Raw genomic sequence first — 23,852 nt, 5'->3', positions numbered from 1 at the left:
CTCTGTATCATGATTTTGGCTCAGTCACTTTATTTCAGGTGTGTAGCTTTTTGAGGATTGTATTTGTAGTACAAGTTTATTGACTAAACTTTTGGGTATATTTGTCACACTCTATTAGGGGCTAGTATCAGAAATAAATTAATTGAATATATTTGCATTTTCTAATTGTAGTTGAAGACCAATGTTTCCCTTTGGAAGGAGCTGGAGTCAACTAAAGCTGTTATTATGGGAGAAACTGCTGTTGTAGAAATAGATACCTTTCCCCGAGGAGTAATTTTAATATACTTAGTTATAGCATTTTCACCTTTTGGATACTTTTTGGCGATTCATATTGTAGCAGAAAAAGAGAAAAAGTTAAAAGAGTTTTTAAAGATCATGGGACTTCATGACACTGCCTTTTGGTATGTTGTTAAAAGTTTACTGTTTGGTATGATTGATAATTGTATTAAGTATACACATCTTCAGAATTGTAATTTTGTTATTATCTGACTTGATGAGGTGCTGATTCTGTTTTCTTACAGTGCTTGCCTTTGTCTTGGAATTTTGAGACGAGTCAACAAGCTTCAGCAATTGATTAGCTTGTTTTAACATAAAGGAAGTGGGATTTGGAAAGCATATGTTGACATTACATGTTTAAATTTTATTTCACATTATTGAATCAATGAAGTGTGCTCCATGTCTTGCAGCGTAAACTTCAGTGTATAGAAGATATGAGATCTTGGAAAGTTAGAAATTAGTTGCCTGTGTTAGTTCTCCCCCAACATCATAGCATATATGTGTTATTAAAAATTTAGCTACAGTGACTGTATGTAGCATATGGACTTTTTTCCTGGAAAAAAAATTATTTGTGTGAATTAACATGAAAATATACAGATAATATAGGAAAAACAAATGAAAAAAATGTCACAAGTGAGCTTTAATATATCAGCATTTTTATACAATGATAATTTTATAGAGGCGTGCATTTTTATAAATAATTCTAAGTGAATTGTTCTTACTTTTCCCACTGTATAGTAAGAAAATTTATTTTGATGTCGTTTTGGGGGAAAAGTTAATACTGTGCATGTGAGTTGCTATTATAGTCCATTTTACAAATCTTACTGCATTGAACACGATGCCAGAATTATAACATTTTACACAATGGGATCATTGTGTATAACATTTTCTTTGCTCCTTTTTTTCCTCCTGTCATTTTAGTAGTAGTTGGTTTTTATGATGCGTTGGATTGTTAAAGTACTTAGTGAGGAAACAGGAGCTGGAGGAATTTAGGCAAATCAAGCTCTCAGTGCTTCAGTTTTTGTCTCGGTAAAATGATGGATTCAATTTTGGTAATTTAGGTATCTTTTAGCCCTATTTCAGTGAATTTATGATAGCATACATTCAATCATCATCTACTAACTTGAAGAATAAAGATAAAATGAAACTAAACACTGTAGCAATTCCATTCAGCTCTGATTTGAGGAGAAATTTCAAGTAAAACAATGAATCCATTGTTGAGCTTCTTGTGTAAATGTAGTAGTTATGTTGATTAGTGAGGTAGCCTTTATTGTTTGAAGCACCAAAAGCCGTTAGAGGTATAATTGTAGCACATGCTATAAAGAAAATTGTTAGACATTAAACTCTTTTGTATTTTAAGAATATCCTAAGTGTTGCACATTATTGAACTTTTGAGAGTATTAGATTTAAACTAATCATGAATTGCTGTTAATTTGTAAAGTTTTTTTTTGACTCTTGAAAAGGTAATCACCGTTTTATCTGTATATCAGACTATACTTTTATCTATAAATAACCAATACTGTATTTTTAATTATAAAAACTTTATTTTTCAATACATGAGAAACAGAGAAATGAATAGATTGACTTAATTTTAAGAATAAAATGCAAAAATAAAGCTGAAGTTTTGTTTAAAGTGATCTTTTTCACTGTTAAAGCTTATGCATTTAACCATTAATGTATTTGTATTCTCATTTTAGGCTTTCTTGGGTTCTTCTGTATACAAGTTTGATTTTTCTTATGTCCCTTCTTATGTCAGTCATTGCAACAGCTTCTTCATTGTTCCCTCAAAGTAGCTGCATTGTGATATTTCTACTTTTTTTCCTGTATGGGTTATCATCTGTAAGTATTTTAACTTGAAAGGGGCATAAAGAAGTGTTAAAATATTTGATTAATATAACAAAGTCTTGTTCTTTGGTTTATTTATACTTGATTTCCCATGAAAGAGCTTGTTATAGGGTTGCTGATAAATGAGTTATAAATAGCATCATTATACCTCCATATTTTTAGGAAAGGTACAAAATAGTCTCAAGTTTAAATTTAACTTGTTTTCATATGGAGTATTTCACATATAGTTCCTCTGAGTCTGTCTTTTACTATCTTCTTATAATTCTGTGTAATTAAGATTGTCCACTATTGGACTTTTTATTCCTTTGTTTTCATGGAGTCCTGTTTCAAGTTAATTTATGTCACAGGATGATGTTGCACAAGAAAAGTCTCTGTACATATAGCTCTTTGGCAGTGTTGATATTCATTTGGTATATTGGCTGAATGCTGGCTGTTAATAACCAGCCTTTGTTGTAAGTGCTTCCAGTTTCCATTCTGATTGGCGTGTGTGCCCTTGCTCTCCCAGTTAAATATTTTGACTATTACCCGTGCTTTTTAACCTGATATGTAACAAATAACTCATACTTCTCTGTATGATTGCCTGGTTTTTGACTGGTTTTATTTCTTATCAACACAATTGTTTAAACAATTGTTTAAAAGATGGGTTCTGTAGGTAAAGGTTGTGGATGTATTGTTTTGTTCATATGTGTACACATCAAACTGCAGAAACACGTGGCTATTTATGGTTTTTTTAGTGTAGAGGTGATCATGTTTCCCTATTATGTAGATAAAATGTAGTTTTTAATATTTGTCAGCATAAATTTTTTATATATATCACCATTTGTATGAAAAGAAAGTATCTTACCATAGCATTTAGAAATGAAATGTTAATGAATGTATTTTCTAATGAAAATAACGTGTTCTTTCGCAAGCAAAATTTAATTTTGTTTTCATACCATTGTATATGAACAATACATTAACTGTAGTATTTATATTTTATAGGTATTTTTTGCTTTAATGCTGACACCTCTTTTTAAAAAATCAAAGCATGTGGGAATAGTTGAATTTTTAGTCACTGTGGCTTTTGGATTTCTTGGCCTTTTGATAGTCCTCCTGGAAAGTTTTCCCAAATCATTAGTGTGGCTTTTAAGTCCCTTTTGTCAGTGTACTTTTTTGATTGGTATTGCACAGGTAGGTGATATATTTATCTTACTTTCACTAAATGTTTTCTTTTTCTTCCACTTCCATGCAGCATGTTATATTACTATGAATACTACCTTGGATATGCAAAAAAAAATTATTTAAAAATTTCAGCATGAGAAGGAAATTATATTTGAATACTGGAGTACACTTTATATTTGTTTCATTTATATTTTCTCCACTGTTAAATTTTTCATTTATTTGATCTGTTTATAAGTTCTCCACCTTTCACTTTAGTATATCTCGGTAATCAATTTCACCACAATAACTCAGTTTGTTAGAAGTCACTGGTTTAAGCATCAGGTAATCTAGATTGCTCTATAGCCTGGCTATATTGCTACGTATTATGAATTTGTCTCAGAAGTGTGCCTGGGAGAAAATTGTGTGTGGAGCAGAACAAATTTTTTGTGACTTTAGTAGTGAACTAAGTAGACCTGGTGGATTTCATTGGCCTAGGAATCATGGTATTGTCATATTCACCTAAATAATATTTAGATTTATAAATCTTCAGGGGCAGTCAGGTTCTAAGGGAAAAATTCTTCTAAGATACTGCTTTATATAATAGAACATAAATTTGATTAACGTATAAAGAAAAACTATAATTACTTAATATGAGATTGTTCATGTTGGCTGGATAGAATATTCTGACTTGTGAGACTTAAGACAGGTGGTTTATGAACATTGAGTTAAACAAGTTTTAATTACTTGAGACTTAAGAGCTGTTGCTACACATTTTGAGAGTCCACTGAGTCCCCCTTCACTTAGGAAGGTAGAATTATAGATTCATAGTTTTTGTTGTGAGTGCAAAATGTCGTTTAATTCATCTTCATTTCACAGATGAAGAGACTGAAATCCAGGGTGGTGTAATTAAAGTTTATTCTCTCAGGTCCCAAGTCTGGGACCTAAATGAGGCTTCAGCCTCTAGTAGATATCTTTCTGCTCTATAACATTTACCTACCATGGATAATTTAGTAATTGTTTAATCAGAGTACCTTCTCACTTTTCAGGATTGAAAAGATGGCTGAATGTAATTTTATCCTCAAATAGTTAATTTGACTTCCATGTGGACTGTGATACTTTTGTTTGCATTTGTTAATATTAACATCATACTTTATTTCATTTGATAGTCATAGCATTAGAATTAAATGTCCCAGGAATGGATGTATACAGTTCTAGTTTTAGAAGCATAATATTAAAAACAATTGAAAAGGATTATTGTGATAAATTTATGTTTTGGTAAAGTTTTTATTTTTTTTTCTAATGAATTTGTATTACTAATTTGGTGGACTGTTTAATCTGTTAAAAGGCCCGATTTGGTTACTGTTACTTTGAATATAATGAGTAACTCTAAGTAGTGTTAGCTTTTGCTTATTTTTATCATTTTTATGTAATAAACTTGGTGTTTCTATTTTTCAGGTCATGCATTTAGAAGATTTTAATGAAGGTGCTTTATTTTCTAATTTGACTGAAGGCCCATACCCTCTAGTTATTGCTCTTACCATGCTAGCACTTAATAGTATATTCTATGTCCTTTTGGCCGTCTATCTTGATCAAGTCATTCCAGGTATGCAGGTAGTTACTGCATTTTACTTTAAAGATTTTTGGCTTTTTGGCCCCGTAGGGTCAACTTAATTTAAATTTTTTTTCTTGCCAGGGTACCCTAAGTCATATTCATTGTTAAAACTTTTAATTTAATTTTAAATAGGTACGTTTATCCCTTAACTGCTAGTGAACTTAAGAAGATTGTGTAAATGAAAGCAGTTTGTTTTGAAAGCCTTAAGTCCCTAACTGAGCTTCTTAACTCCTTCTCTACACCAATCTTTTTTGGCTAAAGTGTTTCGTTGTTTTACCCTCTGAGGTCCAAACTATGAAGTAATATTGTAACGCCTACTCTTCCCCTCATCTCCTGTCGTGCATCTATAGAAAACTCCTGTAGATTCAAAATATTATTAAATATCCAACACCCCTTTAGTTTTCCCCTTGAGTTCCTCGTTACTTTTGTCTGTGTTCTAGACCTGCACTATGTTATATGGTAACTGCTAGACACATTTGGCCTTTAAAATATGTTTATTAGAATTAAATAAATTAACAGTTCATTTCCTCAGCACAAGCCACACCACATTCCAAGTGCTCAGTAGCCACATATGGCTGTTAGTTACCATGTTGTACAGTACAGATATAGAACATTTCCGTCACTGCAGAAAGTTGTATTGGGCAGCACTAGTCTAGACCATTGTAGCCCCTCTCATTTAGTTACTTACCTCTGGTCTGTCTAAGAACTTCACCATTGCCTTTAGTCAAGTTAATCACCTGCTCAAAAACCTTGCTGGGCATATCCTGGGAAGTTAAATAAAAACTTGTTATGTATTAATGTCCTCCACAATACTTTTACATATGTATTTAATCTCTCCTTATCCCTCTCCACCTCCTTATTGTATTTAATATTCATCTCTACCGTCCTATTTAAATGCATCTTCAGTATATCAGTTAGATTTTTTTTTAGCTATTCGTAACAGGAAACTTTTCTAATTGGTTTAAATCAATTACTTTACTTAAAAGGAAGTCCAGAGATAGGATGGGCTCCGGGTTGGTTGACTTGCTCAACGTGTCATAAGGGACCCACTCTCTCCATGGTTGGCCACCTTTGTCTTGGAGTCTGGCAGCTGTGCTCTCCTCGTGGCTGCGGGATATTATGCTTCTTTGTTCATGTCCAGTGGAGGAAGCAGGGTGAACCTTTGCCCCGGCTACGCCCTTGCTTCTGTCTGATTGGTTACATGCATATGGCTGGAGCAATAACAGTCACCAGAGCATGCCAGGTACTAATTAGGTCAGTTAGAACCTTCTGGGTAGTTGGGATCAGATCCCTTAGAAATGTGGCCATCTAGAAGAGGAGTGGATATTTTAAAAAATGGGGATTGTCTGTTTTTTTGGGGGAGAGAGGGGAAAATGGATACGTGCTATGTGGCCAACCATCACTGTGCCGTATCTAAATCCCCTATGTCTGTGCTATTGCTGTGTTACTCTCCTAATTCTAAAAAGTCTTCTGTATGAACTATATCCGCTTTTCTGAATACTACCTGTTTTCAAAGACTGTCTGAGGTGATGATCATTCAAGCCTTCAGGATATCCCCTGTCCAGATATGAACTTTTCCTCCTCTGAACTGTTGTTAGCACCGTGCGTGACATGCCTCCTGTTCTGCATTGTGTTTTAACCTTTGGTATATATGTGTACTCAAAAGGAGTAAGTTCTTTTAGGGCAGAAAATGTGCTTTACTCACCTTTGCATTCCTGCCCGCTCTCAGCAACTCTAAGAAACTATTTATGGACAGTTATTTGTCAATAAAACTTTTATTTTTCACAATATTGATTTTTTTAATTTTTTGGTTATTTTATTTTTCACAATATTGATTTACTACTTTATATCTGAACTTTAGAACTATGTTGTCATATATTTCTCATACTTCCTTTATGATTTAAAAACTAGTTTTCAGAAATAGTTTGTTAGGATAACTCAGTTTTTCTGTTTTTCAGGGGAATTTGGCTTACGGAGATCATCTTTGTATTTTCTGAAGCCATCATACTGGTCAAAGAACAAAAGAAATTATAAGGAGTTATCAGAGGGCAATGTTAATGGGAATATTAGTTTTAGTGAAATTGTTGAGCCTGTTTCTTCAGAATTTATAGGAAAAGAAGCCATAAGGTAGGATTCAATCTGGCAATGTAGGTATAAGAGCTGCTGATGGAATATGCCAGGTTTAAATCCTTTTAAGTAATGTATGTAAGCATGATATCTTAGGAGATTTGGTACACATTTCATGATTTTTAAAACACAGTATTCATAAGGGCTACTTCTCTTTTAAGTTCTTATTTTCTTTGGAACTACTTAGAATAGTTTCTGCCAAATTTGCAATTTTTGGTGTCAAGGGAAATTTTAAAAGTAATAAAAGTGTTTATACAATTAAGCTATTTTAAACTTTCTCCATTGTGTAAATTAAAACAATAAATATTAGCTTTATCATTTTATTCAGGCTATGTTGTCTAAGTTATACAACATATTAAATTGTCCTCAGTTAATTTCACAGACCCTTAGGTATTGTGACATAATTAAAATATCAGTTTAATTTGTTAGAACCAAAGAAATTCATTACTGTTCCTTGCTAGATCAGTCAAAACCAAATTAAAAAAATAATAATGAGGAGAAAGAGAAAGGAAATAGAAGAAAAGTGAAAGAAAAAGTGAAGTATAATTTGTGTTTTTTAAATTTAAGAAAAATGTATAAACGCTAGAGAGAGTCAGATATTTAGGATGTAATCAGTGGGCCAGTAGTCTGCATTCTTAAGGGTAAAATTCAAACTGGTTAACAAAACCATTAATTTTTAAAAAAAATTACGTGAAACATTTAAAGTGGAATGAGAAAATCACTTCACATTTATTGACAGTTTGAAATGTGTGCTAATGTGAAATAGCATTTGGTTTTTAATCTCCCTTAACTGATATAACAAGTATTTGATTCATTACAAACATAAAAGTATCAGAGATAAAAAGAAACCTATAAACTACTTGAGTCAAATGCTTCACTTTGTTTTTAGAAGTTGGCTTGTGAAAAATGAATGAGTGACATTTAAAATGGAGAGGAATACTGTACTTTTCTCCTGTAGTTTCTTTAAAATACTTTTATAATTGGCAGTTCTCTCTAGTTTATTGCTTTAGTAGGAAGGTACTTTATTATTATTCCAGGAAAATATGACAGCTTTGATAAAAATACTATGGATGAAAACACACATGCTTATAAATTGCTTTAAATACTTAAAGTAGGAAATGGTGTTTTTCAGAATCAGTGGTATTCAGAAGACATACAGAAAGAAAGGTGAAAATGTGGAGGCTTTGAGAAGTAAGTAGCTTTCCTAGTATTCAGTCCATAGTATTAAAGTTCAAGTGGAAAAACAATTTGCATAGTTTGTGGGAAATTTCAATTTCTTTACCACAATTTTCTCTTTTTCCTTTAGAGATACTTTTCTTTTATTTATGTGATTAATATTCATAATAAAACTAACAACATCAAAGTAGTGAAACAAATAATATCAAGATGAAAAAATTCAACTATTTAACAAGTCAGTGTCCTGTTTCGTTTTATTTTTTTTTAAAGATTGGCACCTGAGCTAACAACTGTTGCCAATCTTCTTTTTATTTTCTTCTTCTTCTTCTCCCCAAAGGCCCCCAGTACATAGTTGTATATTCTAGTTGTAGGTTCTTCTGGTTATGCTGTGTGGCCTGAAGAGCGGTGCCATGTCCATGCCCAGGAGCTCAACTGGTGAAACCCTGGGCCACCAAAGCGGAGCCTGCTAACTTAACCACTCGGCCACAGGGCTGGCCCCCTTTTTCGTTTTATTATTGTGCATGTGTATACATGTAGTTACTTTTTTTCTCTTTTGGCCTACCACAAGGTTTCTCAACCTCAGCACTACTGAGATTTTGGGCCTGATAATTCTTTGTTTTGGGGAACTATCCTGAGAATTGTAGAATGTTTAACAGTGTGTCAGTCAGGGTTCTTTAGAACCAAGAGAATATATATACACACACATACATACACACACATATATACATACACATACGTACAGAGAGCGAGGGAGCTGGAGGGGAGGGGGCACGAGGAAAGAGGGAGTTATGTACTTTCTTTTTTTTTCTTTGAGGAAGATTAGCTCTGAGCTAACATCCGCCACCATTCCTCCTCTTTTTGCTGAGGAAGATTGGCCCTGAGCTAACTAACATCTGTGCCCATCTTCCTCTACTTTATATGTGGGACACCTGCCACAGCATGGCCTGACAAGTGGTGCTATGTCTGTGCCCGGGATCCGAACCGGTGAACTCTGGACCACCAAAATGGAGCACACAAACTTAACTACTATGCCACTGGGTCAGCCCCAAGATTATGTACTTTTAAGGAATTGGTTCACATGATTGTGAGGCCTGGCCAGTTGGAAATGTGCAGGGCAGGCTGGCAGCCTCTAAACTCAGGAGAGACTTGAAATTGCCATCTTGAGTTCAAAATTCCTAGGGTAGGCTGGCAGACTGGAAACTCAGACAGATTTCGGAGGAAATTTATGCTACAGTTTTGAGGCAGAATTCCTTCTTCACAGGGAAACCTCAGTTTTTGCTCTTTAGGCCTTCAGCTGATTGGATGAGGTTCACCAGTATTATTGAGAGTAATCTCCTTTACTAAAGTCAGCTGATTGTAAATGTTAATCATATCTACAAAATTCCTTCATAGCAACATTTAGTCTAGTGTTTGACCAAGCACCTGGGCATCATAGCTCTAGTGAAACTGACACATAAAATTAACCATCACAAGCAGCATCCCTGGTCTCTGCCTACTATCTGCCTGTTGCAGCCTCCCCTTCCCCAGTCGTGACAACCAAAAATGTCTTTAGACCTCGCCAAGTATTCCGTGGGAGGGGTAGCAAAATATCTCCCCACCCCTGCTTGAGAACCATCGGCCTAACATATATTGACTTTTTTGGATAATCTTCATTTTGTTTTCAAATTTATTGGCAAAAACTTTATAGTAATTTCATATTGTTAAGGTCTGTAGGATCTATAGTGATCTCCCCATTTTTATTCCTGAGATTTATTATTTGTACTTTTTTCTTTTTTTAGCAGGAGTTCATCAGTAAAAATAAATCTTTTTAAAGAACTAACTTTATCTTTGTTGACCCTCTCTATTGTATGTTTTCTGTTTCCTAAATGTTTGCTCTTTATTGTTATTGTTATTTGCTCATGTTGTTTCTACTTCTACATTTAAATGTTTTTTCCCTTAAATTCTTGAGATACATGCATAGATCACTTTATAAAGATGCATTTTAAATAGATAAATTTTCATCTAAGCATGGCTTTAGCTGCATTGTACAAATCTTGACATGTGGTTTTCATTATTCAGTTTTAAATATTTCTTAATTTCCATTATGTTTTTTTCTTTGACTCATGTATCATTTACATGTTTTGATTTTTAAGTATATGGTGATTACATTTATTCTGCTTTGGTTGTATAGTGCTTCTTGAATCTGTACCTTGGGGCTTTCTTCTGTTTTAGAAATTCTCAGCCATTTCTTTTCTAATCTTGCTTCTGTCCTACTTTCTCTTTTCTCCTCCTCTCGGTTTATTTTTACATGTTAGAACTTTTCATTTTATCCTATTTTTCTTTTGTTCTCTTTTCTGAATTTTTTATTCCTTTGTTTCTCTCCACGTAAGTCTAGATATTTTCTTCTGACTGTTCTTGTCATTCTCCAGTTTTCTCTTTCATTGGACCTAATCTGCTGTTAAACTATCTATTGAAATCTTTTCACTTATCTTTCCCGGTTTTTGTCTTTCCACTTGGTTCTTTTTTTGTATAGTTTTTAGTTCTTTGCTAACATTCTCTTGTGAACATGATAGCATAGTTATTTTAAAATCTGGTCATATGCTGTCAATATCTACATCTCCTTTGGATCGAAATATTTCTATTGCCTATTTTTTCTGTTGGTTTTTGGTCTTATCTTGCTTTCTCCTGCCCAGTTGTTTTTGACTGGGTACTACATATTGCATATGAATAATTGTAGAGATTATTTGCTGTTCTGAGTGATTGATCTTACTCTAGAGAGGATTTATTTTTGCTTCTGGCCTGCAGCTCTAGGAATATTAACAACCCCAGATCACCTTCATCAAATCAGGGGCTGTGATTATTTGAAGCTGGTTTTTCAGAATGCTGTCTCTTGTCTTCCTTTAATCATTGACGGATGCGTCCAGTGATGCTTCTTTATCCCATTTTCCTTTTATTTAAGTTGAACCTTTCAAGCATTTACTTAACCATTCCCATGCAGTTGGTTAATTTCTAGTTTTTTGCTAATATGTTTAACATGCCTAGAAATACCCTTGGGAACAAATTTTTATTTGTCTCTTTATCTGTTTTAATTCCCTTAGAAATTCTCAAAAGTGGGTATGCAGAACCCCCCACCCAATATTTTGTGCGCCCTCTGAATCTGTTAATGTAACAAGAAAATAAAAGTTTATTTTTTATTAATTTTCTTATTGTTTATACCATTGACTTAAAGAATTACTGTATGCTATAATATTAAATATTATGCTATTAAATATGCTGGTAACTTTAAATTTGTCTTTAAATTTATTGACTTATTTCAAGATATTCAAGTATTAGGAATTATCTTGCATAGTTCACCAGAAATAAAAATCACATTTGAGTCTTCTCCTTCTTTCCTGAACTAGATTTGTCATTTGACATATATGAGGGTCAGATTACTGCATTACTTGGCCACAGTGGAACAGGAAAGAGTACATTGATGAATATTCTTTGTGGATTATGCCCGCCTTCTGATGGTGAGAGTTTTCTGACTTAAAAAAAGAAAAATCTCTTACTTCATTTTATTAGCCTTATTTAACTAAGGTATCACTATATAATTATTTATCCCTCAAATAAATACTTACTGATTTTTGTCAATGATTTGGGACCAACTTTTGTATCTATCAAGGTGTTTCTTTGTTTTTTTGATTACACACATTTGTATGTTTTCCAGTATAAAATAAAAATGATTCAATCATGTTTAATAAAGTAAAAAAGATCTAATTTTGTACATATTTTATCAGATATTTTGTGTGTGTGTATGTTGTTTATTTTTCATTTTCAAGGAAGGATAAATCAGTAATTAATTGGAAATTAAATGAGACCTATAGATATTTCAGGTTAAGAAAATAGATACAGATTTCTAATGCAGCAGGAGTTCAAAAGGAAAGAATGATAAATGTCAATACCATCTCCTAAAATAGAATTTTAAGAGCAATGCCTCAAACATAATTGTTATATGTGATTGCCCTTTAGGGGAAAATTCAATATGGCAGCTCCACATTTCCACAATAACCAAACACAGGTAGAGTGGCAGTGCAGTAAATATTTTACTTTAAAAAAGGGCTGAATTTCCATGTATTGAATCTGTATCTTTTTAAATGTAGTTTAACTTTTAAAATTAGTTTGATTTTTTTGCTTATTCCTAATTGTGTTACTCTTTGATGATAGTAATACTAACTTACATTTATATAAGAATTTATGATTTTTGTTGCAATTACCAATACATTATCATACTGATTTGACAGTTCTTAAGTGGGATATTTTAGCATTCAGTTTATATAAGAAAAAAGCTGGAATTCAGATTGTCATTTTTCTCAAGACCACACAACTAATACTTAGGGGGAAATTTTTAGTTCTTTGTTCTCTTTGCTATTGCATAATGTCTGGAAATGAAGAAAAGTTACTACTGGAATATAAGTATAAGTAATGTGCCAGTTAAGCTTCTTTGCTCTTTCCACTATGTGATATGCCCTGAAAATGAAGGAAAATGAGATTGGAATATAAATGGAAGCAAATCACCAATAGTATGTGGTAAATGAGGGTTATTGTCTCTTCCAAATTTATATTAACTCTTACCCTATATGTCTGTTACATACAAGTAACTAAAAAATTAGTATATATAAAGCATATATACTTTTTAATATTTAATGTATTTATTATAAATGTAAATATATGTTTTGCTTTTAGGGTTTGCATCCATATATGGGCACAGAGTCTCAGAAATAGATGAAATGTTTGAAGCGAGAAAAATGATTGGCATTTGTCCACAGTTAGATATACACTTTGATGTTTTGACAGTAGAAGAAAATTTGTCCATTTTGGCTTCAATCAAAGGAATACCAGCCAATAATGTAATACAAGAAGTATGTTATTCATATAGAAATCTTTACTTTTGTTTCCTGTAAATTAAGAACCTTTTGTAATAACTTTTGTAATAAAACTGTCCTTGAAAATCTAAATATAAAACCAGTTCAGAACCAGTAAACAGAAAGTCGTTACAAAGAATTATATAGAATTTGGAGTAAAAGTTTTAGCACCTATAAAATAGTTGTTTCTTCTGGAGGATGCTAGTCTCTCAATGTTGATGTTTCTTTCTTTTCTTCCTTCCTGTACTTTCACATCTGCCCTCTCCCCCAGCCACACACGCACACAGAGCCTTTACCCTGATCCCTTCTCCACTACCAGGAATCACAAAAGTCAAACAGACCTTTCCATCATGAATCTTTTCATCTGTTGTTTCAAAATTATTTACGAATGTGTGTCAAGATTAAACTCTATAGTAAAAGAAAATTTTTAAAGTTGGTTTTAAAAATGGAACACTTAAAAACTAATATTGAGGGGGCCAGTCCTGTGGCCGAGTGGTTAAAATTCTGCATGTTCCACTTCGGTGGCACAGGTTCCTGGGTTTGGATCCTGTGTGTGGACCTACTCCACTCATCAGCCATGCTGTGGAGGCATCCCACATACAAGGTAGAGGAAGATTGGCACAGATGTTAGCTCGGGGCGAATCTTCTTCACCAAAAAAAACCCCTCCAAAAACCGAAAAACTAATATTGATAATTATGTAATTGGTGTGATTTAAAAAATAACATTGTTCACACTTTACTTTTACAGGTGCAGAAGGTTTTACTGGATTTAGACATGCAGGCTATCAAAGATAATCAAGCTAAAAAGTTAAGTGGTGGTCAAAAAAGGAAACTGTCTTTAGGAATTGCTGTTCTTGGGAATCCAAAGGTAAACAAACATTAGTGTCACTGATGAGATAATTTTAAATTATGTTGAATAAAAAAGTAGGTTGTAGAATATATATACACACACACACAAATTATGTAAAGTTTAAACATACATAAAATACGATATGTTATTATGGATGTAATTGTAATAATGTTTTAAAACGGAGGTCAGAAAGATATATAACATCTTTATGATAGTGATCACCTCTAGGAGGGGGAATGGAAAGGACGTACTTTAGTTAGATCTGCAATGTTTTATTTCTTTAAAAAAATATCTGAAGAAAATGGCCAAAAAGTAACATTTGTTAAATTTCACGGTGGCTCTAAAAGTATTGTTCTATTATTCTCTGTAGTTTTCTATATATTTGTAATAGTTCATGATAAAAATTTAAAAGTAAAATCAAAGGAATAGTTGTTTTTCACTGTCCTGCTGATTTAATTGTGTATGTGTCTGTTTTGTGCTGTTCTCTGTCTGTAGAACCAGAGAACCGGCTGGTACAGTGCACAGAGCTAGAAAGCTGCCAGTGCATGCCTGCAGCCAGGAGCCCCAGTGGTCCCCACCATCCTGCCACCTTTTCCCTTGCTGCTGCAGCTTGGGGATGACTTTGTATTCTGGCTTTATGTTAATCTGTCTTCCTCTCAAACCCCACCACCATATTCTTGAAATTAAAAATAGTTTTAAAACAAATTGCTTCCCTTTAGCCAATATAGGGCATACTTCTCTAATAAACAATTGTTATATCTACAAAATTTCATTGTTCAGATAAAAGCAATATATTTAATTTTTGTTTGTTTGTTTGTTTTTGATTGTTATTACACTTACGTCTTATACATCACAGACATTAATCTTTTAAAATTAAACCAAGGAAAGAATTCGTTTGCCAAACTGATAATTTTAAAAATTTGTGCTCACATATGAATGAAAAACTCAGGTCTAATATAGTTCTGATGGGCAATAATAACTTAGAATGCGGCAGCTTTAAAATGTCCACAAAAATTTTATTTATTTTAGTTTTCCTGAGGATTCCTTGCCTTCCCCATCCCTTTTCACACAGATACTAATGCTAGATGAACCAACAGCTGGAATGGACCCCTGTTCTCGTCATATTGTTTGGAATCTTCTAAAATACAGAAAATCTAATCGTGTGACAGTGTTTAGTACTCATTTCATGGATGAAGCTGACATTCTTGCTGGTGAGATACTTACTTTATTTTTGAAGGATAAGGTCATAGGGCCAAACAGGAGATTGGACATAGAGATGCTGAATCCTGAGGAGTAAATAAAGAAGGTGTGTGTTCTTCACAAAAAAGTGTTAAAATTTTTAAAAATTACGTATATTTGTATTGGGGAGTCCCTCAGCCCACCCCAGGTTCAGTTATTTGCTAGGAGAACTCATAGGACTCGCATAGTCATACTCACAGGTATGAGTTATTACAGTGAGACTGAAGGGATATGAAGCAAAGCCAGCAAAGGGAAAAGGCACGTGGAACAGAGTCTGGAGGAAACCAGACGCAAACTTCCAAGAATCCTCTCCCACGGGAGTCACACAGGATGTGCAGAATTCCTCTAGCAATGAGTTGTTAAATTCACACATTAAAACACGTGTGAAATGTTGTCGACTAGGGAAGCTCATTAGAGGCTCTCCCCAGGATTTTTGTTAGGTGCTGCTCGTATAGGAACCCTCTGCCTGGCATATACTGAAATTCCAGACTCCCAGAAGGAAAGCAGGTGTTAACCGTCATTTACATTGTTTGTACAGTTTAGGTACAGTGAACCACCCTTATTTGTTCTGGGCATGGTGGGAACACTGCTACAATCCAGGTTTCCAGACCCCAGTCAAGGGCCAGCCTTGTAAGCGTGCCATTCTGACAATAACAGTCTCAGACCTGCTATGTTAACTGTTTTCTGCACAATTTTAAACACATACACACATATAAAGAATCCAGATTTAAGCCAACAGAATTTTTAATAACTGTGACAAGATTCAAGAGTTTGAAATGTAGATTAACGTCTTTGTTTATAATATCATCTAAGAAATTGGGCATATCATTCATCTTTTCAGCAGTATCCTTTTTTTTTTTTTAACATTTTGTTTTTTTGTATTTTTTACACGTGGTTGTAAAGCAAATTGTGAACATGCTTGCATTAGTAAGCCCTTTAGGAAGAGGAGATATTTGGAGCAGTATCAGGAAAGTAGACTCTAGACAGGCTGCCTGGGTACAATTACTGGCTTCGTCACTTGTGAAAAGTGGGCAGACTGTATATTTCCTCATTGCCTCAGTGTCCTCATCTGAAAAATAGGTGATGATCATCTAGTACCTTCCTCTTAAGGTTATTGTGATAATTTAATGAGCTAATGCATTGGCATCTCATATAGTAATCTATAAAATATAAATGCCAATTATTAATGCTGTTACTAACTCAAAAATTGAAATGCAAATCTCTGTTTACAGATAGGAAAGCTGTCATATCACAAGGAATGTTGAAATGTGTTGGTTCTTCAATTTTTCTCAAAAGTAAATGGGGGATTGGCTACCGCCTGAGGTATCATTCATTCTTTATTGACTTTATTCTTTATTATATTCTTGGTCTACTGTTAATATATTTAGTGTTTGCCATAATGTGCTTTGCCCATTTTTTTATGGCACTAACTTTAACTTAAAACATTCAGAATTTATTTTTGGTTGTTTACTGAGTAATCATAAAAAAAAGTGATTTTTGATTCTCTCTAGCATGTACATAGACAGATACTGTGCCATGGAATCTCTTTCTTCTCTGGTTAAACAACATATACCTGGAGCTACTTTATTACAACAGAATGACCAACAGCTTGTGTACAGTCTGCCTTTTAAGGACATGGACAAATTTTCAGGTATTACCTACTTGCAGTTTCTTGGTCTTTGAACTAGGATCTTGCACTGGAAATAGTTCACTTGATTTACTTTCTTGTTTAGTTTTCTGTGTAATATTTACAGCTCCAAGGTGGCCAGAGTTAATATTTTGTCTCTGCTTTATTTTACTTTTGAAAATCAGAAATACAAGCTAATGTGTGTGGGGTTTTTTGTTTTTGTTTTTTTTACCAACAGCATGCAAGAAACTAACTACTGTATTAAGTAAATAACTATGTTTGCTTTGCTGTCAAGAAAGAAATAATTTCCTTGTAGGCCTCCTGGGAATAAGATGTGTACTCATTTATAGTTGTTTGTGTATGTCCTCAAGTTCTTTTCCAGTTTCATGGTTCCACAGTGAATTATATGATTATATGGTAAACCCTGGAATTATTTTAATTGTAGCATTAGTTTGTTGCTTTATAATCAGAAACTCAGACTCAGTCTCCTTTATCTGTTTAGGGATCTCTTAAGAGGATATTAATTATGTAGATATTCTGCAGAATTCCCATTGCATTTATCTCATGATTACATAGAAATTTTCTGTTAGTTTAATTGGTTTCTTCCAAGAAGAAAAAAAATATGAATCATTAATTAGCTGGATTGAAGTACAGATGCCAACTTAATGTACCTTGTCTATCATTCTGTCTATAAAATATTTCTTAGTTTTAATTTGTAATATGATAAATGTCTAATAGATATATTTCCATAAACAAACATTCCTTGGGGTCCTTAGTAATTTATAACAATGTTAAAGGGGTCCTGAGACCAAAAAGTTTGAGAACCACTGTGCTAGCAGTGTAAATTTAGTCATATCCTATTTTTAGAAGATATTTTAGGATAATTCATGATAGTATGCTTAACTATACAACATTCTTTCATATTTTTCTTTTAGGTTTATTTTCTGATCTAGATATTCATTCAAATTTGGGTGTTATTTCTTATGGTGTTTCCATGACGACTTTGGAAGATGTATTCTTAAAGTTAGAAGTTGAAGCAGAAATTGACCAAGCAGGTAAAAACAAAACTAACACACATTTTAGGCAGTGAACCAGATAGATGATGGATAAGACAAATAATTATGTAAGCATGTGAAATTTATATTTTGGGGAAGAAAAGGCAGAAATAAACAGGTAAATAGATAAGTTATTGAGATATTTACTGATAGTGATTAGAATTATGAAGGAAATAATGGGGTGGTCTTAGGAGGCAGATAGCTTAGATTGTATCTTCAGGGAGGACTTTGTTGAGATGATATTTAAGCTGAGACCTGGATGGCAAGAAATAAGTAGGTGTAGATTTTTCAGAGTTTTAAAGCATAGGAGTAACATGATCTGATTCGCATTATTAAAAAATGCGTTCTGGCTGTTGAGTGGATTGTAAAGGAAGTGTGAAAGCAGGAAGACCAGTTAGGAAACTGTTACACTTAATCTTAGCTTGAGCTAGGATGGTAGTGAAAATGGGGAAACATGAACAGATTTGGGTTATATTAGTGATGCTGGTGATGACTTGCTGATAGATTAAGTATTAGGAGTTGGGGAAAGGGAGGAATCAAGAATATTTCCTAAGCTTTTGGCCTGAGAACTGGTAATGGAATTGCCATTTTCTGAGAATTGGGAAGGAGCAGGTTTGTGGAAAGAAGGAATCCAGGCATGAATTTTGGCTATATTGTTTGATAGCCAAGTGGAGGTGTACAGTGGGCAGTTGGATGAACACATTTAGAGTTAAGTGAAGATGTTAGGACTGGAGATACAAATTCTGGAGGTACTCATATATAGATGGCGCCATGGGATTGAATGAAATCACTTGCGTAGAGGGTACAGATACGAGTAGAGGGCCCAGCCCTGAGGTTGAGCAGTGAAGGGCTAAAAAGGGCTGTAAAGGAGCAATTATTGTTCTTTCTTTCTTCACAAAAGGGGATGTAAAAGCCAAGACAAATGGTACCAGTTATTTGCTGATTGCTGTGAAGAATAAGATGAGAACAGAAAAGATGGGTTTGGTAGAAGAGAAGACAGTGAGGAATTTGGTAGTGTGGAAGCCAGTGGTGACCTTGACAAGAACAATTTCAGTGCATCTGTAGGTTAAGAAGAGAATGTGAGTTGAGGAAACTTTTCTTAAATTGAAGCTTAGCCAGATGGTTGCCGTGGTAGGTCAGGAGAGTGAAGGAAATGGAGATGTTTCTCTCAAACATGGAGAAAAGAGAAGACTCGAGTTTATGATGAGGACATCATATCAGATTGTAGTCGGAGAGGGAAAGTTCACATACAAATTTTGGATCTTAGACAGTTGGAGAATAACAAGGTATTAAATTTGGGCATGCATCCAGTGTGAGGAAATTGAGTAGAGAGAAAGGTGTAGGAATAGAAGAAATAAAGGAAGTCAGAGGTCACGATGTAGAACGCATCATCAGTGAAGATATTTGTAGTACTTAGGATGACGGAAGAGAATTACATGGAGAGGATGCTTGCATGTGTGGTGCTGACTATTTTGAGGTATACAGTAGTTTCTAGAAATGTTGGATGGTGGGATGAAGACGTGAAGGGTCTGCTCTGTCTAGGTGTTGCTGGCTTTTTTCTGTAGTACCTATAAGTCTACCATGCAGAATAAATTTACGTTTAACATCGGCTTGCTTTCAGTTTGGCCTATTTTAATCATTTTACTTTTCAAAGGTCAATGTACATCAAATTCTGTAGAAGGTAAATTGATACTCCCTGAATGCTATGATTCTAATATAAAATATTTTAGCACCCTTTTTTTGGTTTGATTAGTCCACTGTATCAGAGGAAGAGAGGAATTGAACTTGTTCATCTTACTAAGTCATTCATCTAAACTGTTAGGTTGGTAAGATACCGGGATAACCAGGTTGTACTTAAATATTATTTTATGCAGTATTCCATTTCACTCTTAAAACTTTTAATGTTTACTCATTTTTTTTTTTAAAGATTTTATTTTTTTTCCATTTTCTCCCCAAAACCCCCAGGTACATAGCTGTATATTCTTCGTTGTGGGTCCTTCTAGTTGTGGCATGTGGGACGCTGCCTCAGCGTGGTCTGATGAGCAGTGCCATGTCCGCGCCCAGGATTCGAACCAACGAAACACTGGGCCGCCTGCAGCAGAGCGCGCGAACTTAACCACTCGGCCACGGGGCCAGCCCAATGTTTACTCATTTTTTAAGTCTAGGATAAGTCTAAGAAATCCCTCTTTGTGGCCCTCATCATACTGAAGCCAATTTTCATCTCTTTTAAATTGAATCACTGTTATAAAAATAATGTATCCTGGTTTCTATCCCATCGATTAATTTTGTCTGTTTTTGGTTTAGTGGATTCAGTCATATGGCATCCCTCTTTTGCTTCTGGCTTCTTTTACTTAATATTATGTTTGTAAGATTCAAACTACTGTGCAGTAGTTGGTTCACTTTCATTGTTTTGCACTATGCTATTGCCAGAGTATTTTATAACTTATTCATTTACCTATTGATAGACTTTTAAGTTGTTTCCAGTTTATGGCCACTCTGGGTAGGGTGCTAGCTAAGAATATTCTTGTATGTGTTTTAGTTAACCTGTGTACAAATCTTACATATCTCTGTTGGGTTTATACCTAATACATGGTTCCTTGAGTCATAAGATAATCATATGTGCGGTTTTGATAATATTGCCAAAGTAAATGAGAGTTCCATTTGTCCTACATCACCACCAGATGTGTACTTCTTTAAAATTTACATGCTTCAGAAAGGTTTTCATCCTTTTAAGGCGTATATCATAATTTTCTATCTTTTTGTTTTGTTTTGGCCAATAGATTATAGTGTATTTACTCAGCAGCCACCAGAAGAAGAAATGGATTCAAAATCTTTCGATGAAATGGAGCAGAGCTTACTTATTCTTTCTGAAACCAAGGCTTCTCGAGTGAGCACCATGAGCCTTTGGAAACAGCAGGTGTACACAATAGCCAAGTTTCATTTCCTTACCCTGAAACGTGAAAGTAAATCAGTGAGATCAGTGTAAGTATAATCACTCTGCCGCCTGATGAGTTGTTTTTTTAAGGAGACGAATTGAATTTACCATCTTAATTTTTTAAATGTTGTTATAAGTAAATATATGTAGTTTTGAAAGATTAAAACTGTATTTTCATAATGTCTGAGAAAAAAATTATGCTTTTAGTAATTTCATTGAATACTATTAGAGCTTTACTCTTTTTTTAAACTAGCATTTTTGTCTCATCTGTAAAATGAGGGAGTGACAAATATTCTCTAATTATGTAATTTGTGAATTATTGTCTTTGTATTTAAATTTTATTTTGCATTTATATTTTTCACAATTATTTTGCATCTATTACTAATATTTATAACCACTTGTTGTAAACAGGAAGAGTAAGTTTTATCTTATCAAATGAAGAAGCTGAAATATAAGGAAGGCTTTATAGCTAGTAGAACTGGGATCAAAATGACATCTTTTCAACTTAGCTTTGCCTCTCTCAGTTAGGTTCCCAGGGGGTTCTAGGCACTGAATTACTTGGAGATAACATTAATACTTTCATATACTACTCACCCATCTTGTTAGATCCAAAATGGCAGTATAAATAAAACTTAATAATCAAGAATAAGAGTATTGTTATGTTTGAAATATGCTGAATTCATTTGCTTTTTTGCCCTAATTTATTCAATATCAAAGAATTGTATCTGATTTATTAGTGTCAGAATTACTGAAAGAAAATTGCTTATTTAAATCAGTATGTCAGTTTATTTAACTAAACACTATTTTCATAAAATACTGCCTGAAAAACAGCAAAGTGTCTTAGCTCAGGCTGCCATAACAAAATAACATAGACTGAGTGGCTTGAAAGCAGAAACTTATTTTCTCACAGTTCTAAGAGCTAGAAATGACATTAGGGTACCAGCATGGTGGAGTTCTGGTGAGGACTCTCTTCCTTGCTTGCAGATGGGCCACCATCCAGCTGTCTGCACACATGATTTCTTTCTGCACGCACAGGAGAAGAGACAGAGGGCGCTAATCCCATCAATGAAAGCCCTACCCTCCTGACCTTATCTAATCCTGATTACCTCCCATAGGCCTCACCTCTAAATACCATCACATTGAGTGTTAGGGCTTCAACATATGAACTTGAGGGAGGGTGACACATTCAGTTCATAACAAAAAGTATTGTGTGGTCAGGTATGCATTTGACCATCTATGCATTTAGAAAATGTTGTATCTCATATTCCCTCTCTTAAAGAGTTTTTCATTAGCATATAAAAATACTCGAGAGGTAAAGAAATTATCTCAACTTTGTATAGCCTGGAGTTTCCAAATATCATTTAACCATGACGTTTTTCTTTTTAGTTTAAAACACCTGTTAACTTATTGGGGAACTAGAGTTCAATGCAGAATGCTTTTAGAAATGCTAGTTTGGGTGTACTTAAAACAATTGAAGAATAGTTTTTAAAAAATTATAGGGATTCTGAAAATTAAAAAATGCTAAAGTGTGGTAATCTAAACTCTCAACCCACTTGTTGACAGCTATCATAATGTAGAGATACGTCGCAGGGTAAGATAGAAGGATACTGCCTTCCAGATAGAAGGGCATTTTGAATGGATAATAGAGTTATGTGCTTGACCGGGTGCAAATGATGAGCCTTATAACTGACTGTGGTATATCTTGTTTTGCCTCTGGAGGAGCAATGGAAATTGATGTGGTGAGGATGAAGTTCAAAGATAATCAAAGTTTCACTGTATTTTTCTTTTCTTTCCTGTATCTAAAATATTTTTGTATCATGTATTTTCTAAAATATGTGGAGAGTAAATAGTTAGACTAGAGGGAGGGCAGGAAATAGTTCCTTCAGGAGAATAAAGATGTAAATGTGATATAATGTCTGGTTCTTCAAAAGTTAAAAGTTTACATATCCTATAAAAAGTTCAGGGTGACTCTGATCCAACATACGTTTTTATAACTTTTAATTTTGTCATTGAATATTGGCTTTCTGTCCAATACTGTCATGAGATCATTTTGAAGAGCAGAAATTCTCCCAAGTGCTATTTTTTTCGTTTCATTTCTTTCTTTCCTTTTTTTTTTTCTTTTAATGAGTACCTTTTAACTGTCATGTGAGGGAATATTTTTCTATAGATTTATATTTTAATGTATCTTGAGCTGTATTTTTTTTTTCCTTCCAGGTTGCTTCTGCTTTTAATTTTTTTCGCAGTTCAGATTTTTATGTTTTTGGTGCATCGCTCCTTTAAAAATGCTGTGGTTCCCATCAAACTTGGTCCAGACTTATATTTTCTAAAACCTGGAGATAAACCTCATAAATATAAAACAACTCTGCTTCTTCAAAATTCTACTGGTGAGAGTGTGTGAAGGTCTGTGATGTGTGTTGGTCAGGGCTTGGGGGTGAGGGGTACATTGAGGTCAGAGATTGGGACTTCAGAAATATATGAAGGTAAAGGTATAGTCTGCACAAGTCTAAATTTAAAAAATCTCCTTATGATGTTGAGTAATATATTACAGAAATGAAATTTTGGTATAAGTGTAGATGACAGTTTTTAAAAATACTCTGATTTATACTGCTTGTAGTAATAAAATGTCATTTTTTAATAGTATCAACATATTATCAGAGCAGCATGTTTCATCTCAAAGTTAATGATGAGCAAAATAAACTTCAGAAGTTGAAAACCCCTTTTATTTTTTAAAGATTGGCACCTGAGCTAACAACTGTTGCCAGTCTTCTTTTTTGTTTTTCTTTCTGCTTTTCTCCCTCCAAAACCCCCCCAGTACATAGTTGTATATTTTAGTTGTGGGTCCTCCTAGTTGTGGCACTTGGGATGCCACCTCACCGTGGCCTGATGAGTGGTGCCATGTCCGCGCCCAGGATCCAAACCAGTGAAACCCTGGGCTGCCAAGCGGAGCACGCGAACTTAACCACTCGGCCGCGAGGCCGGCTCCCAATAAACCCTCTTTAGAAAGAGTTACAGTATGTAATATTTATGCAGTTATATATCTAAATAGAAGTGTTTAAATAGTTCTTCAATGACTTATCTGAAAAATTA

At 34.1% G+C, this 23,852-nt stretch overlaps 1 protein-coding gene across 6 annotated transcripts in view; it reads left to right on the top strand.

The window, feature by feature from the left end:
* ABCA5 (ATP binding cassette subfamily A member 5) overlaps positions 1–23,852 on the top strand; it is a 74,071-nt gene that overhangs the window by 17,933 nt on the left and 32,286 nt on the right. For all 6 annotated transcript variants that reach the window (XM_044745177.2, XM_044745180.2, XM_070483505.1 and 3 more), the window contains 15 exons: positions 172–401; positions 1,974–2,115; positions 3,103–3,291; positions 4,717–4,864; positions 6,832–7,000; positions 8,133–8,191; positions 11,557–11,667; positions 12,881–13,056; positions 13,808–13,927; positions 14,982–15,120; positions 16,381–16,471; positions 16,660–16,799; positions 17,711–17,830; positions 20,611–20,812; positions 22,980–23,149. In XM_044745177.2, the coding sequence (XP_044601112.2) occupies positions 172–401; positions 1,974–2,115; positions 3,103–3,291; positions 4,717–4,864; positions 6,832–7,000; positions 8,133–8,191; positions 11,557–11,667; positions 12,881–13,056; positions 13,808–13,927; positions 14,982–15,120; positions 16,381–16,471; positions 16,660–16,799; positions 17,711–17,830; positions 20,611–20,812; positions 22,980–23,149 (2,206 nt within the window). The remainder of the gene's footprint in view (positions 1–171; positions 402–1,973; positions 2,116–3,102; positions 3,292–4,716; positions 4,865–6,831; positions 7,001–8,132; positions 8,192–11,556; positions 11,668–12,880; positions 13,057–13,807; positions 13,928–14,981; positions 15,121–16,380; positions 16,472–16,659; positions 16,800–17,710; positions 17,831–20,610; positions 20,813–22,979; positions 23,150–23,852) is intronic.

This window comes from Equus asinus, chromosome 13 (assembly GCF_041296235.1).
Source record: "Equus asinus isolate D_3611 breed Donkey chromosome 13, EquAss-T2T_v2, whole genome shotgun sequence".
Taxonomy (NCBI): Eukaryota; Metazoa; Chordata; class Mammalia; order Perissodactyla; family Equidae; genus Equus; species Equus asinus.
This window is presented reverse-complemented; position numbering and strand designations above follow the sequence as displayed.